General features: G+C 42.5%; 2 protein-coding genes and 1 long non-coding RNA gene across 3 annotated transcripts in view; 1 reads left to right on the top strand and 2 right to left on the bottom strand.

The window, feature by feature from the left end:
* Positions 1-504: 504 nt before the first annotated feature.
* On the bottom strand, positions 505-11,433 carry LOC118418306. The gene is made up of 10 exons (XM_035824164.1): positions 11,184-11,433; positions 10,337-10,567; positions 9,173-9,332; positions 8,405-8,520; positions 7,738-7,878; positions 7,098-7,233; positions 5,680-5,872; positions 5,365-5,435; positions 4,241-4,434; positions 505-976 (listed from the first exon to the last, which is right to left on the bottom strand). The coding sequence occupies exons 1-10, from the start codon at positions 11,370-11,372 to the stop codon at positions 848-850; spliced, it is 1,560 nt and encodes a 519-aa protein (XP_035680057.1). The 5' UTR covers positions 11,373-11,433; the 3' UTR covers positions 505-847.
* LOC118418318 lies at positions 1,459-3,287 on the top strand. Its single transcript, XR_004831437.1, has 2 exons — positions 1,459-1,826; positions 2,284-3,287. It is a non-coding gene; the product is annotated as an uncharacterized LOC118418318 (long non-coding RNA).
* Positions 11,434-13,548: 2,115 nt separating the features above from the next.
* LOC118417510 overlaps positions 13,549-19,820 on the bottom strand; it is a 16,859-nt gene continuing 10,587 nt past the window's right edge. The window contains exons 6-8 of the mRNA XM_035823093.1: positions 16,873-17,030; positions 15,453-15,717; positions 13,549-14,607 (exon numbers count right to left, since the gene is read on the bottom strand). Of these exons, the coding sequence (XP_035678986.1) occupies positions 14,210-14,607; positions 15,453-15,717; positions 16,873-17,030 (821 nt within the window). The 3' untranslated portion in view covers positions 13,549-14,209. The remainder of the gene's footprint in view (positions 14,608-15,452; positions 15,718-16,872; positions 17,031-19,820) is intronic.

Below are 19,820 nucleotides of genomic sequence, written 5' to 3'. Positions count from 1 at the left end.
TAGACTGTGGGATGGTTCCATCTCAGAACATGTCGGCGTCGCTTGGGTACGTGAAAGTGACGTGTACATGTCAGTTCAAACCGCTCTTCGACTGTCCCAACTTTGCACGGATTGGAGAAAAGACGCTCTGCGTACGAACGTTGCCGAGATCATTAGCGTTATGGCAGGTGCCACTACTGAATGAAATCTCGTCAGACAGCCTGGCTTGTGCTGGTGCGGGTTCTAGTCGCATGGATCTGGTTGTTATGTTTATTCTTCTGTTGTCTTCTGTTGTACTGTTTTAGACACCTGACGCTGCCTTTGAATAGCTCATCAGGTTATAAATTGTATGATGTTGGACTAGTTGGAGCGATCTTTTTTCTTATTATACTTACTTACATTAACGTTAGACAAAGACAATGGCACTGTGGCACTGTAATGAACTTTGTTATTTTGACAAAGCCACATACAAGTAACAAACTAACTTTACATACACAATAATGATAATAATGATAACAATAGTAATATGGAATAGTAAGGTATGGTAATTTAATTGATACAACAATGTACACAATACAGGGACTTCTGTACGGTCTTTGACAACTATTATAGATACACCAAAGTAAACACAATCATTTAGACATCGTTATAATGGGGTATATGTGTATATCGGATTTAACTAGCATCTACTACCAAACATTTTCTTGCTATGTATATATCTACCTTGTTGCACACTGCAAGAATTGTTCACTCCTAGAATGTAACTGAATTCATATATAGGATGAAATACACTTGTACCAGCGGTCCTATAGATAAAAGCCAACGGGGAAGCTTACGTCCCGTGATACGAAGTCAACATGTGAAAGATTCAAGATGACGGGCACTGATTATCCGTCGCTGTTAAGCTCCTGACAGGGCTATAGTACCACCCTGCCAGCGTGTCTGGGTGCACCCCTAGTTTGGAGGCCAGCATCACCAGAATGTTCCGCGCTGTCACCTGTGTAAAATTGAGTTTTGCATTATTCAAATCATGGCAAGAGGGGAAAAGCCATTGACATCTTTTGATATGGCTTGGCAGGTGTTAGTCTTGGCCTCATTAGCTTCTTTCCGTTTTTTTTCTTTGCTTTAGTATTTCTTGTTTTCTGGTTATAGGCCCATTGTATACTAGTATTAGACACCGGGTACTACCAGAAATGATGTAGCTACCGCCATGAAAGTTTATTTGCAAATTCATGCCCGAAGGCTAATTGCAAGTACATGGTAGAAACATAAGTGAATACATGTGACTATGGCTTAGTACCGGTACAGAAAATTCAGGTCCAGGTCCGGTTAAGGTCCAGAGGATCAGGTTTGGACCTGAACCTGGACCTGATTCAGTCGTCGGCTGTTCTAGAAACTTCATTAGTAGGCATGTCAAACCTACCCCCTTCCCGCATTAGAACGAAGCGGCCCGCGGGGCCGTAAATGTTTTTAAGAAAATCTTATAAATCAACCGCTTGAATAATGCCAATCAAAATCGTTGTCTATAATCTATGGAATGTTGACTACGATACTATCTGATTTTTAGTTGACAATATCCATATAATAAGGAGCTAAAAATCATAAAAGTTGGAGATACAGCCGGAAAAATGCCCCGTTTTGACGCCGCGCGCGCGGCACGCTATTTCGAAGGCCGCCCGGCGGAGATGCAATTTTCAACTCAAAAGCCACAAGCCGCCGTGCATCGGAGAACTCTGGGAATGATTCCAGGTGAAAGGGCAGAGATCAAGGTTCACTCCAGTGGTTGCACAATTTTGCTACGTCATTCCTGGCGGAAGTTATGGGCCAGAGTAGGGAAACCTCCGAAAGTAAGTGGATATTTTTGCCATTTTTCTTGAATTTAGCAATTTTGTTCATACACAGTGACAAATATAGATATATTGCGATCATCATGGTGTAGTTTCTGTTTCTATTTACGCGAGTTTGGCTTGTGGCTTTAGCGATGCGATTTGAGAGTTTTTTTAGGCAGCCCGCGCACGGCCGTGGAGGGGGAGGGGGGCGTGACAACACGGACGTCCGCGGACATTGTCTGCGCTATAAATTCAACATATTATCATAAATTCTGCGCTATTTGACCGCAGAATGGCAATATATTTGATGTATTGTGTAGAATACCTTTCATTACCGATAATGTGGCATATTTTGTAACAAAAAAACGTTTCACTATCGTAAATAATATGTTGCGTGCAGACACGTTATCGCCATGCTCAATCGGAATTTGTCAGTTGCATGGTATTAATTTCGAGACCATTTTTAATTTTCTAGTTGACACAAAAGGGACATATCCTGGGCAGATCAGCGGAAACAGCAAAATAGAGACTTGTCAAAACTGCTCACCAGAGACAAGGCTGCAGACACCGAGACAACAGATCAAGTTTAGACACGACATGTTTGGAGTTGCAATAATTGGTGACGAACATTGAAAGTTATTTGATCTTATTGTTTTGATTTTTAAAGAATAAAGGCTAAGTTAAGAGAAACTGAATAGAAAAGCAACCTACTAATAATAATCAGAAAGTTACTTGAACTAAACAGTTATTTTTTAGAATGGGTAAAACATGTATGCATACTAATTAGCACTTACTATTACTAATGTCATTAATTACGATGTTAATTAGGACAACTGCTAATTAAGCATTTGATTGTTAAAAGTTCTTTAAAGTAACATGCAATTTACATCTGTACAACCCATTTAAGTATGCCTACAACATAAATGTGATTAAAAGCCAATGTGTGGATAGTTTTCACCATATATGTATCATTAGCATATTGCTAATTAGCATAAATTCTTAATTATTTCTTGATGTTCCTAAAAGTGTGGATACATTCCTGTACTTACGTCAACATGCAATATAGGTTAGCACTGTCTATTTTTATTTCAGGGAATATGTAATTCAAATATGGACAAGTGATATAATTACATGTTTTGTTGGAAGTACTTTAGGGTAATAACCCTCATTTGCATATTTTGTAATCAATAAAAACTACAAAAATACTTCATTTTTTAATGATTAGTCTTACTTTGAATTAGAAACGTGAAGTTCTTTCTTAAGCTTGTAGCATGTTTAAGAAATGCAGATTAATTGAATGGTACTATTGTGGATAAGTAGATTAATTAGGGTTAATTAGGATTAATTAATACAAAGTAATGATGATATGTCGAGAAAACAATATTATAGTCTGTCCAGTAATATTATCTTCATGTGCTGAAAATTTGAAGAACATTTGTTAAAGCGTTTGGAAGATACATTAAAAAGTGTGTAAATAACTGTGCTTGTGGTCATTTTCGGTGCCATGTCGAGGTCAACTGTTCCCATAGGGCTAATAGATAAGCCTCTTCTAATGAAAACGTCCAACTTTTCAACTTTGAAAAATTCTAGAAAATTTCAACATTGTCGGATTTCAACACAATAAAAAGCATTGTAATCAGAAGAATCTGATCTGTAATTTGAAAGCAGTTTCAGCAACTTTAACCTTAACCAAAATTTTGGTGTGACATGCCTATCATTAGGCGGATATGACGTATTTTAACCTTTGAACTGGTCTCTACGCAGGCGTAGAGACCCAAATTCTCCAAAATACTCAGGCATGGGCCCAGGTCTGGGCGAAGGAAGCAAGTCCGCGGGAAAATGACGTCATGGCTCGGAGCGCAATCTGATTGGCTAGGAGCCTGTAAGGAGCCTGTACCTTTATCTGCACTGTCAGTATGTGAGAACTTGTGGATATACGATACTCAAAAAAGGTCCATTTCGCAACAAAGACATCTGTTTTGTGGAATATTCGACTCCCAATGGCGTTTAAAGTCCTACAATGCTTTGTGCCTCTGTACTATTGACTGTAAAACTTGGTAAAAGATGGCTAGAGACACTACTCTACTTCGCCCTTGTTATTTTCCTCGACCGATAGGCCCCGAAACGTGTGAATGCCTGATCATATAATCTGTTCATTTTCCAATAGGTCCAACATCCGGCCCACCGAATTTTTTCAGGTCCGGTTTTTCTGGGTACAAAACCGGTACCTACCCCTACATGTGACAATGGGGAGTGATTAACATTACTGTAGAAACAGACTACTGGAATACTAGAATTGTATATGACGGATAGATATACAATATGTAATGTGTATGTTATGTACTATTGCAATATAAAACATGCTGTGTTTTGGCTGTCAATCTCTGTAAAGTGTAACATGTGGGCATCATCCTATTAAAGTAGTATTCTACCTGAAAATAACCGTGCTGCCTCCATTTCCGGTCGGACGTCAGCGCGGGGTCGCCTTCTGCTATGGCCACGTGACCGTGACGTTTCATCAACGCCACCATCTTGACATCCTCCAACAGAAGGAATTCCGGGAAGCCCCCGACTTCCAGGAATTGTCTCGTCGTCATGAAGAAAGCTTGATCTCCGTATGGAAGCTCTGGAAAGGGTCACAAGTTGTAACGCTAGTTCCCGGCCTTAAAGCTAAGGGCACAACACGCCGTACTTTTTTTGGGGGGGGGGGGGGGGGGAGGCCACGTATTTCTGAAAACGTTCAGGCTGTACAGGGCAGGCGCGACGAATCCGCAGCCCGATGGCACAGAAAGATTTGCCTGCACGTAAAGATCTATGGCGTGTCTGCGTGCTCCAAAATTCGTCGGATTCCCCACGAGTTTGTACGGAGGCCATGGAGGCGGTACTTACCACTTACAGATCCCAAAAGATTGCCCACGTTTTGGCAAGTAGACAACACGTATTTGCACGTACGGTGGGTTGTGCCCTTAGCTTTATCCTTTTAAAAGGGGCAATGACGTCGATAGACGGTGGTCACAAATTGCAATATTTTCAAAATATTGCAGGTAGTTTCAAAATATTGCACTTTGTTAAAGCAACGGATATAAGTTATCCCGCGAATAAAGGTGAACTAGCGTTACGGATAGAAAATACTTTTCTAGCTGGTGGCATGACAACGCTGTCGTGCAATAACAGATTCCATGGGTCATATTCAAAATGAAAACAGTGAAAAAACGTTTTGTCTCTCTTGTCTAGTTTTCTTTCTTTTTTGATTTTGTTATACCCCCATTAAAAACGGGTCATATTCCAGATAACGGAACTATGGATAACTGGCACAACACTCTACCATGACAAGTCGTGTCTCTATATACAAAAATGTAGCAGCAAAGGCAACGAAAAAATCCCCCCCCCCCCATTTTATAATCCAGTCAAGCCCATGGAATACTAAAGTTACCTCTGTATCATTAGAACAGCCAGACTGATACTAGTAGTGTTCAGTACATGTCTGTAGTGTTTGTAATGCTAATCTAAAAATGTAGCAAAGGTTGTTTTGTTTTATGATACAGTATTTTCTTACCGAACTGTGTTGACTTCAGGTTGGCATTCCACACTAAGAATCTCATCTGCAACTCGAACCACCAGCTATCACTGCAAATGGAAAATACTCTATCATATCCACGGAAAACTGTAGGGACAGAAAGCATTATTGTGAGAGGTCCTCAGGTGTGGAGTCTACTTTATAGTAGAATTCTTCTTATGGCATCAGTTCTTTTTTAAATATTTTGACATAACTTTGTTGTCTTGTTGGCTTACAGAAAGCTTGAAGCTTAATCAGAAAAAGGGGGCGTTACCCCCTTAACCTCTGCTTTAAAACTACAGTTTACATAAGTACCTGCTGTTGTCTGATCCTTCAGCTGATTTATCCTTCAGACCAAAACGGAAGGCTCCCATCGACACTCCGGGCTTACAAAGCGTCCTGAAAGCCACACGTTGCCATGACGACGGTAGACATGTGTCAGCGTGCAGAAACAACAAGTAGTCTCCTGTTGCATGCTGGACACCGGTGTTCATCTGGACACCTCTTCCTGGTGTTGACATATCGGAAATAATGAAATCGTAATGACCACAATCGCGGTGGACGAAAAAAAAAGGTCGTCACACAGATTTAACACCAGTAAAACACAAATTTTCTCATCAATCACGCAAATTAAGTTATGATTTTCAAATCCCATTCAGGGTCTTTACATCCATGACTCAGATATCGTTCCGGACATGCTGGCTGACCAAACCCGGAATTTACCAGGTAAATTTGGATTGGTGTATGCAATTACAGCAGGTAATTATTACATTACAGGAACACGTGGAGACGCTGATGCCATCTCTATGAGGATGAACTGAACTGAATTATTACGTCATCATACACTTCCGAATTCATAGGAATGGCCAACATGGAGCTGTGACGTCACGTAGATGCATCCCTTCGACAAGCAAGCTTGTTTTTCTTTGAGCACCCCTTTAGGCCAAGTTGATTTGATTAAATGGATGACATCCTTTGGGGTCCTCCAAAACTGATGTGAGCCTGTGAGTAAAAAATGTGTAAGAAAAGGTTGCCTTCATTAAGAAATCTATGTGGTCTGGAACAGAAAATGGTATGCCGAACAATTGGTTCTTCATTTTTGTTTTCACAGTTCTTGACATTGACATTAGTATATGCTTTCCGGTAGATATCTTTTATCGAAAGCATACATTTTCTCCTTTTGCAGTTGCTTCGTACAATGGTTGAAAACTTTTATTTTCATTTTTATTTTAGAAACGGCCGAAAATTAATGCGCGCAAAGATGTCATCCATATAATCAAATCAACATGGCCTTACATGTAACTAGTGGTGCGTACCTAAAGCCCGGACTTGGAATTGGACTTAAAAATGTTTAGGTCCAAGTCAAAAAAAACCTAAATTTCCGGAGCCAAGTCCGGACTTGCAAAAAGCAATCTGTCACTTATATTCCCTTTTTTTGTTCTAAACCATCTAAAACCTTCTATAGACAGTGAAATTTGCACTGGAAAAAGACAAAAAACAGTTCGTGTTTACACTGGCTGTCTATCATTTTCATGTATTTTTCACATTGCCTTTCAATTCATGCTAACATACAATTTATATGCACCACCCCCCTCCCTCTCAAAAAATGCACATACATGTAATATGTGATGATGGGTTCAGGTCCGGACTGAACAGCTGAACCTGAATCCGGACCTGAACCTGAAATTGAGTTTAGGTAATTCCCACTACATGTAACGGTAATAGGAGCATACCTTTAGGACTTGACACAAACTTGACTGTGCCTTCAGGATACAACTGTGCAACACTCTTCACGACGTCTGGTGTACCGTCTGTACTCCCACCATCACATACCACCACCTCAGTGTGGGAACTCGTTGATGATGCAGTCTTCAGCAAGGCAGCGGTATACAAAAGACGAAGTAGAAACAAACAAATACTAGTATTCTTAGCCTCGAAATAGACTATAAGGGGGCCATTTCAAGGATTTGGGGGTAATTTTGGTCTGAAACAGTACATGTATACTTTGGGACATGAGGTGTTTGCAGTCACATGACCATGGCTTACGTATTACACGACATACTGGATGGCAAAGCTTTGAAGATATCAGGTAAATTTCAACTGTTTAAGTGTAACCACAGTCAATGACATTAGGTACAAAGTATACACACGTGCACGCACATTTACAGCTGAATACCCTCTTTCAGGTTCCACTAACAAGTAAGGCGTCTGTGACTTCACACAACAAGCACCGACTTTATTGACGTGAATTGAAAGAACATTATTTGGAAAGATGCTGAAGAGAGGATGCCCACATTTCTGTGACGTTGCTGAACTGAGAATATCGGACACCAGTTTACCATCCTCCTCGCGCGGCAAGTAATGTTTTGTTACCTGCATGGCGCTGTCTATCGCCGACTTAACGTTCTTCGCTTCGTTGAGAACAGGGATGATGACCGTCCAACTCGGAGCCGACAGTTCCTGTCGACTAATTCCAGTCCGCAACTCAAATTCGTCAAGGTCATCTTTGGTGTCCTAGAGGGAATGCGTCAATTCGAGTTCAAATTCTTTATTTTTTTTTTATAAACTAATTCTTATTTATTCATTAAAATCAACCTTACAGAGATTAATTCTTAGCAGAAGCATCTCTGAATGCCGTTGATCTTTACAATGTGACTCAGAGTAAATACTTACAACGACTAGACAACATGTACAGTACGCATGACATACACAGTACATAGACAAATAAAACACTTAGGCACCAGTCATTGATTTGTTGTACAGTCTGATTGTATAGTGTAGGAATGAGTTGCGCAGTCTGGAGGTCCTTGCTTTTGGGACCGAGATACTACATGAGCTTCGAAGTGACCTCCCAGTGACCCAGTGAAATCTATTTTCATCTCAACGTTACAGACATACACTTTCAAAAACATACAACTCAATATGTACATATAACCTGTGCATCCCTGGCATGTCATTTACCCATGTTTTATACCATGTAACCAGGTAAATTTAGTCGTCCTGAAATCATTCCATGTCTATTGTGCATCAGACCACTCACCACATCCTGTAGCCTATAAGGCAATAGACTGCAGTGTATTCCCCGTTGTTCTGCAGCCTGTATCTGTTGTTGAAGCACACTGTCTGTACCCCATGCGATATCCTGAAATAGGTCATCTGGGAGAGTAGAAAGGAGTTTCTATGAAGGATACCAGTCATGGTGTTATTAAGCATTTTGTTCTTTCCATTTGAATTCAAAGAAATTTTTCTTTGTTCTCTTGGTGTTTTAGCATATAACATATATTAGTAGGAAAATGAAGTATCTGCTTCTAAATACATTCACGACAAGATAGTCTCTACAAGGAAAAGGTTTAAAATTTACAAGTTAAAGAAGTCACATTTGGTCATGCTGTTAACAAAAAAAAACGCAGCAACAATGAGGAAACGACAATCTATGGCGTATTTGTACCGTGACGTCACATTCGCCATGTTGGTTGGTTAAACCTGGAAGGGTTAGGGTGATCGATGAATAAGCTCTTTCACTCTTCCAAAGACGGCCCCTGACGTAAGCAGTACTCGTCTAGAGTCTCTTGATTATTGTCTCGATTTGCATAACGACTTCCAGGCGTGTTTTGTTTACGTCTTAGGGGTCGTAACCTTTGACATATTACCCATAATCCCTGTCGCTGCATATACGTACTTGGGAGTGTGAAGGCTATTCCTATGTCTATCGTGCAATAAAGACACAAATCGGAGTGAAAACATCCGATGTACGTGTACGGCTATCAAATGTGGTGCAAACATTGGCAAACGTCAATAGAACTCTGACCTACGACCCATGTCCGAGTGTGTCGGTTGAGGCCAATGAGATAGTACCCGCCATCCTTAGCAGGACCAATGACACAAGTGTCCTCTTCTTGTGCGGACTCCAATGTCTGAAATGCCTCTTCCAAGACATCTGCCGTAATGGCGGGTATGTCGGTACCCACCTGAAGGAAGAGTAGGACAAAGTCGTAAGAAACTGTGTAATTTAATCATTTCCAGGTCTAACCCCAAACCTCCAAAGTTTTGTATAAGTTGTTTGCTTTATCTTTATATTCTGTCGAATATATGATGAATATACGTATGTATATGACGTCAAAATGGTCCGAAAATGAGGAAAACAGCGTTCGAAAACCTTGTTGACATTTTCTAGTGACATATCACGAATACTACTCATTGATTATACAAGTAATGTTCTCATTTGCATGAATCATATCAGCTGATACCCTCTTCTCCACCCAAATAAGTTAATAACACAAGTTGTTCAAAGTACGAAAGTATTATCTTACTTTACAAAGAAGATCAATGCGTCATGTCTTCACAAATTCTGTAATTGGGGATCTGATATATGATTCTTGTCTGATCATCTTCGCCCTTACCTCCTTTCTTTCGTTATTCCGACCCCTACGTATACCCACCTACGAAATATGATGATGATCTTTATTTGCATGTTCCTGCCCTTGTGAGCTAAATGCAGCAAATCCCATGATGGGACACTAAAGACTAATTACTATCACATGTAGTGTTACAATTGAATAAACAATACATCTGGAGCTATGCTATCGCTATATCTAACGTTTACATGCCTCTTCCCTTTTCTTAAAACATGTTATACGAACTCACAGAGTTTTTGTTGTACAATGTTGTCTGTGGTTGTCATTATACGTACAAACAGGTTGTCGTTGGTTAACTGTTTACATCGTGTATCTACATTGAGAGCACTGGTAAAAGAGTTGCGTATCTCACTGTATAAAGAACACTCTAATATAAGATGGACTTCGTTTTCTATACGGTTGGAGTTACAAAGTGTACAGAGCCTATTATATCATTCTTTTCGCTTCCGAAAGCTGCCCGGCCGGGCCTCGGTTTGGAAATGTGACCTAAGCCTTAGACTATGCCATACGAGGCCCTACGACGAATGTGACTGCACTGCGAAACATTCAAAACGTACCAATACTACACTTTCAGCTCCATCCATGAATGCATCATTGAAAGATTTTGCCATTTTGTGGCCGAGATCCTTTCCCTCCTGGACGCTCCACCATGTATCCAGGTCTCTCCTAAACCCCAACCAGTACCTCAGGTCGTCTGCAGTGCCTCCGGTGTAGCGTACCTCAACAGAAATATCGTCTGGACGCCTCTTTTGGAGTTGCCCTGCTGCTTCCCATATCGTCTTGTTCGTCTGACGGTAAAATGAAATGAATTCGTATTAGCTCCTTAGTAACATTACAGGTACAATTGTGCATCTTATTTGTTAATAATATACTATAGTGAAACGTGAACAATCTTAGGACACATAGGACCACCTATCTATTGTGACCACTTTTTGGTGGTTTTTGCACACAAGCCATATAGAAATTGTCTGAACTGCGTTTTGTAGAACAGGTTAGGATTAAGTCAAACTGAAGACTAAACGTTTGCTTCCTGAGAAAATGAGACCCTCTTTTTCCCTCTTTCCCATAGGATTGCGTGTTTTACCGGCATATACTGGACCAGTGTGTACCCCTAAATACCTTACCGGCATATACTGGAACAGTGCCGGCATATACTGGAACAGTGCCGGCATATACTGGAACAGTGCCGGCATATACTGGAACAGTGCCAGTCGCCCCAACCCCGTACCGAGTACGAGGGTAGGGCGACTTAGCTAGTCCTCGACAAATGTTTATTCGAGGTTACGTATCGGTTGGGTGTACTTGTTGGAACAGCGAAATTTCTCGAGAAAAGAAGAACAAACAACAAAGTCTTGAAGTGGGCAGTCTCCTTCGTATGGTCAACAAGAACTAAGACCTCCTCACCATGTACAGTTGCGCCAGAGCCGCTCCCTGTTCGCCCAGAACCGATATCAGCCTGGACTTGGTGCTTCCCGGTGACGGGTACCTCGTAAACACGATTAGCCGATGCCGTCTGTACCTCAAGCGTCTCTTGATGTTCAGCACTGCTGCTACTTTCGACGTACATGTGCCCATAGGACCTGGCGGGGCCATGGCGCTCCCACCCTACCGACACGTTTCCGTGTAACCTGACTCTAGTCTTTTCTTAACTCAATAGTCACCACGTAACAAGACACAAAGTTCAAAGGCACAAGTGCAAAGTTACTGGCTACATTAATATACTCTCCAAGCAGAGGTTAGGCTCCGGCTGTTTAGTCGTTTTTATCGGGCTTTCTATTTTGTCATTTTTCTTGAAGAAGTAGGTTTTGACACCTCAAGATATTATAAAAAATAGAAAGCACGATAAAAACGAATAGAAAAATGTTTAAAATACAGCCGGAGCCTAACCTCTGCTTGGAGAGTAACATTAATAGACGTCCCCCTGCCACGACTCGATATGAAGCAACTCACAGGCAATATCAATGATTTATTTATTTTCCCGTAACATCTGTCATGTATTTAGACTGAGATGCACCACAAAACTCGGATCGGTTGATGGCTTGAAAGAAATTATAGTCACGGGTGGGATTCCACCCCCTAAAAGACGGCTGTCTCCTGAGAAGATATGAAGATTCAAAAAGCAGCCGAAAACAATTCAGTTTTCATAATTACACCTGGCGTGTGAAGCCAGCTACCCAGGCCTTCTGACTGTGTGAGATCACTACTGTTACTGGTTTTTGTTTTTTACCCCTTGTAAGATGGTTTATGCCTGTAGCCAAATTCAGTATCAAACGTTACCGACTACTTTACGGTCGTAACATTTGGATTAGCCACATGTAAGACAAGAAATTGCCATTTTTGTGACGCTTTACAGTTTTTCTACCTTTGATAAGGAACAAGAAATGATAGCTTGCTGTTATTTGCATCGCAGTTTATGTAATAGAATACAGTAATGACTGTAACATTCGTCATCATTACCATATGCTTGATACTTTAATTAATTTAACCTGGTGTAAAAAAAAAACCTACCCACTCTTTGAATATTCCTAGGTACATCCTCTTCTACCTAAACGATGTAGGCCCAAACTGTAAGTCATTTCATCAAAAAAGAAAAGTGTGCTGTTGTAACATTTGTTATGCCTGCCTATAGTTGAAGAAAGATTTTTAAACGGGGGCCGCCCTAAGATGCCCGCTTTTTTTCGCGCTCGAACTCACGGCGCTCCATCACTAGTTGCCAAAGAGTGGTCAAGTTTTGATCAATGAATTTTTAACACATTTATCTAGAGACCATACTTGAATAAGGAAGGCATCCATACTGTTCATGAATCCTTTACCATCCGCGTTACAACTGGCAAACACCGAGGACGTTATCGTGAATATAAATTCCTATTTTGAGCTGCGTTAGACAGTTCGCCCTAACTTGCCACGCTTTTGGAATTTGCTCTCTTCGGAAGCTGGTGACCAATTTAGACAAACATAGATAAAAATTCTAATTTTATGATATATTAGCTTTCTGTTGACAGTAGAATTCTGATTGTGTGTGCTTCTTGTCTCCCGCGAGGAGGGCTAAATCTTTTACAATCCAGGTCGTATTTTCTCGGGAAATGGGCGAAATGCACTGAATGCGGCGGCCCGACTAACTAAATCATTACGAAAAACGACAATGCCAAAATCACAAAAAAACTCTATGTACGTATTGGGAAACATATTCGACATCACTCTGTGAAGTTTCATTTTTATAGACGGTACGAATCATTTGTTAGAGTAACAAATCTTTTGGTCGTTCGCTTGTCTGCCACCTGCGGGGCCACACTCCCTGGGGAAAACAACGGAGGTGGTGCTCATGTTGTTTTTTCTATGGCCGGTCTTTTACTCAACAAACATTTGAAGACCAATATTTGTAGTGTTTTGTGCAGCTTTATTTCTTATGTGTATGACAGTTGTGTGGTTGTTTTGTACTGGTTGTTTATTTATGGACACGAGCCACCAATACCTAGTGATACAGTGATTCGGCGATTTGAAAGTTTATTTTGCCTATAACAGCACCATCGTGGAACATCAGGCTTGACATTTTCTATCCGTGGATTGCTCATGAAAACGTGGTATAAGCTGCTTTTATTGTGCATCTAAAAATCGTGCGACAGCGACGTTTAACGTTAGTATTCGTAGTCAAGTTCAAGTTGTGACTTAATGTCTTTTTTAATTCAGATTTCAACAGTATATCAATTGCAACAGACATTGAGTTATTTTACTCTAGATCAACTCAAAGTTTTTTTTGTTTACAATCTACAGAGCCCCAGAATAGGAATTCAAATGGAATGACTGGTCGCCATCTTAAATTTAGATTCACATCCAAACTAACTGCTCCCACCCATCATGATCAGCTGTGACGTCAGTGTATTTGTGCTCACGTGACGTCAACGCCGTTTCGCGGTTTATATTGCATATGCATGAGGTCAAAGGTGAAAGCGTATCACACTGTGCGTGGCGCAAGCGTGGTGTAATGATGAGATATTTGGCCCAGAGCCTAGAGTTCATGGGTGCGAACGCCCTAACATGCCCCGTTTAGAGCCCACCACGCTTATCGAAGAGAGCTTGGATCCATCCCGGTGATTGTATCAAGTATCAAATACAAGTAGAAGCCGTTTAATTGCATGGCCTATTTGCCAGTGAATTTCGTGCAATTATCCGGATGGTGCAATAATGCGAAGCTATCTAGCTGGACCGCACCGGTTTGGGATTCCGTGCAGTTAACAGAAGTGTGCGTTAATCCGTTGTGCAATTAACTGGCTTCTACAGTATATCCGGCTGGAAATGCAGCTTGTACTGCTCAGCAAAAACCTGGTAAGTTAGTGTTACGCCATGAAGCGGTTTACTGGTTGCGTAATACAAACAATCTGCGCATGCGAAGTTTAAACCGTGCATCTGATTATGATTGAAAAATTGTGCGTCTACAGTTGGGTCAGCTGGGTATCTCCCTCCTTGGTATCAGATATCACAATGGGATTTATAATAGCTTCTCCATTCACACTGCTAGACTGGTCCTTAAGATCAGATATCACAACGCTGCTAGACTGGTCCTCCTCGTCATCATCATTAATAATCTTCTCTTCTTTAGCGGCGGGATTTCTACACCTGTAAATATTATACGCTGTGACTGCGAGCACCCCAATGCCAACTTGGAAAACGCTATTCAGGAAGGACACCGCGAAGGACAGGTCCATTTCCGGTTGAGGGAACGCGAGCCGGATCATGGCGGCAGCGATCGTTCCGTTTTGCACACCGGTCTCTATGGAGACGGTCCTGGCCCTGTTGTTGTCGAGGCGGAAAATCTTGGCCAGACTGAAACCTGGAAGAGAACAAAACAATCCACTTAGTTTGGGGACTTGTTACGTGGCTGAGTTATCAACTCCTGTATCTCGTTAATAAGAATGTCAGATATATAGAAAATGAAATGCACTTTGTGCTAGAGTGTTCTCTGTACAATGATATGCGTAATAGCCTTGTTAATGTTAAACGTGTAAAAGAGAAATATACACACCTAACAAAGGTAGACTTGTTTAAATATCTGATGACATCAACTAACTATGACGTATTGGAAGAACTGTGTAAGTTCGTTTACTCATGTTTTAAGAGGAGGGCGAAGCTTGTAGAAAATAGTTTACCTGTTGTTATTAACTTTATATCAAACTTAATGCATTTATCCCCATTGGGGCATGAACATGCAATAAACATCATTGTCATTGTCATTGTTAACACTTTCGAGTACGCACACGCGGCGACAGGAGTGGTGCGTCAAAGATGAAGGCCCCTAAATATTTTCGTCTTGTCCATTTTCTCAAGTTGCATAATGACATGTCTTTAAATGGCACATTTTGTGGCGTCGTTGTAGCGTAACTGGTAGAACGTTTGGCTCGGAATCTAACCGCTAGAGGTCCTGAGTTCGATACCCGCCGTGTCAACTTTCCAAAGTTGTGCCCTTGGGAAAGGTACGACCTTCCTCACTTCACCCAGGTGTAAAAATGGGTACCTGACTTCGGTCGGGGAGGTAAAACAACTGCCTTTACCTTCTGTCTATACGGAGTATATTGAGTGCAGTTACTAAGTTGAGTGCAGTGCCACATTGTCCTCATCTGTCAAAAAGCAAATTGAGAAAATGCCTGGCCCCTTTGTGGAAATTTGACGCGGACTTACCGATGATAAACCCAGACAGCGGCAGCAGAAACGTCGCCATGATGGGCTGCCAAGGCGTGTAGATGACGTGGAGGTTGACTATGACGCCCATCACGACCACGGTGATGATGCAGAGCAGGCTGATGGGCCGGATGACCTTCATGACCTTCTTGGCGATGTGCGGCTTCTTGTGCCGCAGGAGGATGCCCAGCAGCTTAGGGGCGGTGATGGACAACAAGGAGGTGATGATGGTTACGAAGGGCACTTCGATGCTGTCTAAGCCGAACTAGAATGTATAAAAAAAACATGTCTTTGTCAATAATTCCCAAAACATCGCAGGGCACTTAACAGTTAAGGGCACAACCCGCCGGACGTGCAAATGCGTGCTGTCTACGTGCAAAAACGTGGGCAATCTTTTGGGATCCGTAAGTGGTAAGTACTGCCTCCGTGCCTCGTACATCCAGTGATTCAACCAGATTTTGTAGCTAGCCGTACTTGTGTTGAATTATTCTGCCAGTTCATTCTGCCAGTGACGCTGAAGAAGAGTGATGGATGTCACTCGAAACAGCCGGAAGTAAATCTTCGTTTATAGAGGTTGAATTGTATTTGAAAACTAGGAGGCCCAAACTTATGTTTTTTAACACCCAAAAATTGTGACCATAGCTTGGTCCAAGGAGGTTTCAACCTCCTTGCTTGGTCAGAACACGAGATGACAAAAGCGGAAGTTACGCTGCAATACCAATGTAATCCGCTAGGGCCCAAAAAATCTAACCATTTCAAGCTTTTATACACCCTACCAGCATACAAAGTATGAAAACAATCCACCGAGTCGTTCATGCGTTATCTTGTTGACAGACAGACACACACAAACAAACACACAAACGCTAGTAAAAATATAACCTCCGTGAAATTTCATTGCACACCGCATTTGCCAGTGTATTTCGTGCAATTATCCGAATGGTGCAATAAAGCGAAGTTATTAAGCTGGACCGCACCGCCGCGGGATTTGCGGATTTCGTGCAATTAACAGAAGTGTGCGATTATCCGATGTGCAATTAACTGGCGTCTACTGTACTTATGTCATACTTGTGACGCGAAAACGTTCGATACGGGTGTTCCGGACCGGACCGTACGTTTCCGTATCGCACAGGTTCGAAAGGCGTATCACACGGGCTCCATTCGAATAAATCGAACTATTTCGAACGGGCCGAATACGGCACGGTTGAAAATTCGAATACCGGATTCGGGCGTTAGAATTGCTGTTGTTTTGTTCGAGGACACAACATTTTCTCAACTTCTGGTGCATTTCGCATCGAAATATGTGTTTTCTCGGGTGGGTATGACAAAATAAAATACAACACGGTGTATTCCGCATCACCCGCGGTCGGGCTGGTACCTCGGGTGATACGAATACACCGTGTTGTATTCTGTATGTACTCACCGCCTGTCCATAGATGTAGAGTGAGAGCGGCATCATTCCCAGGGCCAGACATGTGGACACGAAGGTCATGGTCATACTGAGGGGGAGGTCAGCGTCCATGAAGTACGTCAGGATGTTGCTCATTCCGCCTCCCGGGGAGGACCCGACCAGCAGGACACCTGGGGACAACAGGGTGGATCATATTATTACTATATGGCCTCCTTCGGTCAATATTGACCATGGTAAAATCATAATATTAATGCCATGCATTTAGATACACGGTAGGGCTGGGTATACGTACCGGTACAGAAAATTCAGGTCCAGAAGACCGATATAAGTGCGATTAGTTTAGCATAGCTACTGAGAACTCATAACCACCGGGAACACTCGATTTTAACGCTGCCGCGAAATTAAATCCCCATGCACATGAACTTAAATGTACATACAGTACCGGGGAACTGAACGTATTCCTTATAGATCGAGTAAGCTACCAACACAAATGATTTTTTGACCCGAATACTTTCATACTGAGGCAAACAAAGACTCCCTTTGTAGCATTTATTTTACGAAATCACTGTGTGGCTTTAGATCTTGTTTGCATACTTCTCCACCTTGACGTTGACATTGGACTCAGTTGCCTGGCTCTAGTAGCATGGACGATTTGGTTACAATCGGCTAAGATCTACACAAGTCTGATTACAAATGTTTTGGGTTGGCATGGCAACCAGTGGAAACCTGACAATGGTGTTGGCACCAAAGAGAACATTGCAGTGTCTAGATTTGGCGTTGCGGTCGGATGGAGCAAAATAGGAGAAAGCCAAGAAAGGAAGTTAAATGGTTGGTGATCGCTAAGCTACATGTACCACATGCAAAATGACCACTGCTCCGCAAGGGGCACAGAAAAGGGAATCCATGTACCTGGCATTGGGATTTAGGTGGGGCAAAATTAAAAATGGGAGAACGTTGGGACATGTATAATCTCCAGGCAGATCTACCGGTGGCCCCGGTGGCTCAGAACACTCCTTGGCCAGCTAAACTCCTTACGCCACCGGTAGATCTGCCTGGAGACTGGGCGATGTGAGCCCGGTGACCGTAAGGCTGTGAAGCGCTGAAGTGACCGCACGGCCATCTCTGAGTCCATACACCTTTGAAGTTTGAGCGGGCGGGGTAGAATAAGGGAAAGCTGTACTTGCCACTATGGGGAAAGTTAGGCGATGTGAGGTCGATGACCGCACGGCTAACGACCTCTCTCGGTCGGCCGGCTTCCGTAAAGCTATACCGTAAAACTACGTACCACATGTGCTAGTACGACATATAAACTGATTCATGATCAATTTTGTTTGTTATGTAACGTTATGCAACGTTGTGTTCCATACGGGATATGGAACATTTGTAGTTGGGAATGTTTTCTTTTTTTGTAACAAACTGATCACAAACCAGAGATGTTCGTATTGACGACTTCGGTCACGCCAGCATTTTTTATTGTGTTTTTCTTTCTACTGTTGGTCAAAAAGGCAAATCACACACCTAAGTTTTAAACATTAGTTTGGTTTGGCTTTGTTTGGTTTACTGGGATCTCCATATAGGAAACCTCGCCAAACAACTCCCAACCACACTAGATGGCCTTGATCAAGACCATCTCCTAACCACGGTCTAGAGTAATCTCCAAGCAGATCCTACGATATTACTTAACTGGCCAAGGAGTGTAGTCAGCCAAAAGGTGTCCATTTGCCATGTAGCCAAACACACTCCTAAGCCGGCTTCGCCTCTTGTAGCTTTTGATAATATCTTATGCTACCGTAGGATCTGCTTGGAGATTAGGTCTAGAGTCTCTAGAGATGACCGTGAGGCCATGTTCAGCTATCACGTTGTAACGAGGACTACAGACATGAATGGCGTCTTTGACAGTCTTGACTCACGTGACAGTACCTGTCACAACCGCGACAAAATGTCACATGGTTACACACCTATTAATATTGACCCTGAGACCAACCGAGACTGGTACCTCCCAAAGTTCGTGAACAACAAACATGTCAAATGTTTTCGTCACCGTGTGCAGTTTTCGCTAGTCTCTATCAGACTTACTACGCTGGGTTTATACATGAGCAATATTTGCCAGGGGAGTTTCCTCCATAGGGTTTCCTCTAGCCTCTATGAGGCTTTGCGCTGACGAATGGTAGTCTCTACCAGACAAATCTGGCTATATAGACGATCACACGTGAGATCGTCTGGCGCAGCGGCAGGATTTGTGCCTCGTGACCGAGAGGTGGCGGGTTCGAATCCGACTGCGTGTCATCGATCTTGTGCCCTTGGGAAAGGCACTTTACACGGATTTCCTCACTATACTCAGGTGAAAATGAGTACCTAGCTTCGGCTAGGGCCGTCCCTCGGATAGGACGTTAAATGGAGGTCCCGTGTATGGGGAGAGTCACACCCCATGCACGTTAAAGAACCCCCACACGTGCGATGGTGCGGTGTGAGATGGAACAAACCCTTCTGTCTGGAGTTGGTGATTTACTTCAAATCACCCGGATGGAGGCCTGGCGAACCTCCATACTGTATCAGCCACACGGTGATTTACCAGCGAAAGGGTATGTCACCCCGTAAGGGGCGATATAACCCCGCCGTGTAAACGAACATGTGTCAGGGCTCCCTTGGAAATCAGTCATCTAGACTGAAGGGACTACCCTATAAGATCAATCAATCAATCAATCAATAGGAAGAATTAGCCAGAGTACCATCCTCCGTAGTGACCGCTGGCTCACTACTTTCGCTTGCTAACCACTGAATGGTTTGCCAGGGGAGTTTTGCTACCAGAGGAGTTGACCGGAGGGGAAACATTTACCTTGCGTGGACTGACTCCCCTGGCCAATTGTTTTTTGCCGAATTTTACGATCCCCGCACCCCCGTAGGAAGGCCGGGTGGAGGTTTGCCAAACAGAGTGGATAGTATACTAGTGGAGTCGGTCG

This window comes from Branchiostoma floridae, chromosome 6 (assembly GCF_000003815.2).
Source record: "Branchiostoma floridae strain S238N-H82 chromosome 6, Bfl_VNyyK, whole genome shotgun sequence".
Lineage (NCBI taxonomy): Eukaryota > Metazoa > Chordata > Leptocardii > Amphioxiformes > Branchiostomatidae > Branchiostoma > Branchiostoma floridae.
Note: the sequence above shows the minus strand (reverse complement) of the source record. Positions and strands in the feature narration are given on the sequence as shown.

Bases quoted from the DNA above. Each gene is read 5' to 3' on its own strand.
- LOC118418306 (XM_035824164.1), bottom strand. From the start codon at position 11,372: ATGGCCCCGCCAGGTCCTATGGGCACATGTACGTCGAAAGTAGCAGCA. The intron at 8,521-9,172 runs GTCAGAGTTCTA...CTACTCTCCCAG, and splicing joins CACTCGGACATGGGTCGTAG to ATGACCTATTTCAGGATATC. The intron at 977-4,240 runs GTAGAATACTAC...AATTTTACACAG, and splicing joins GGCAGCACGGTTATTTTCAG to GTGACAGCGCGGAACATTCT.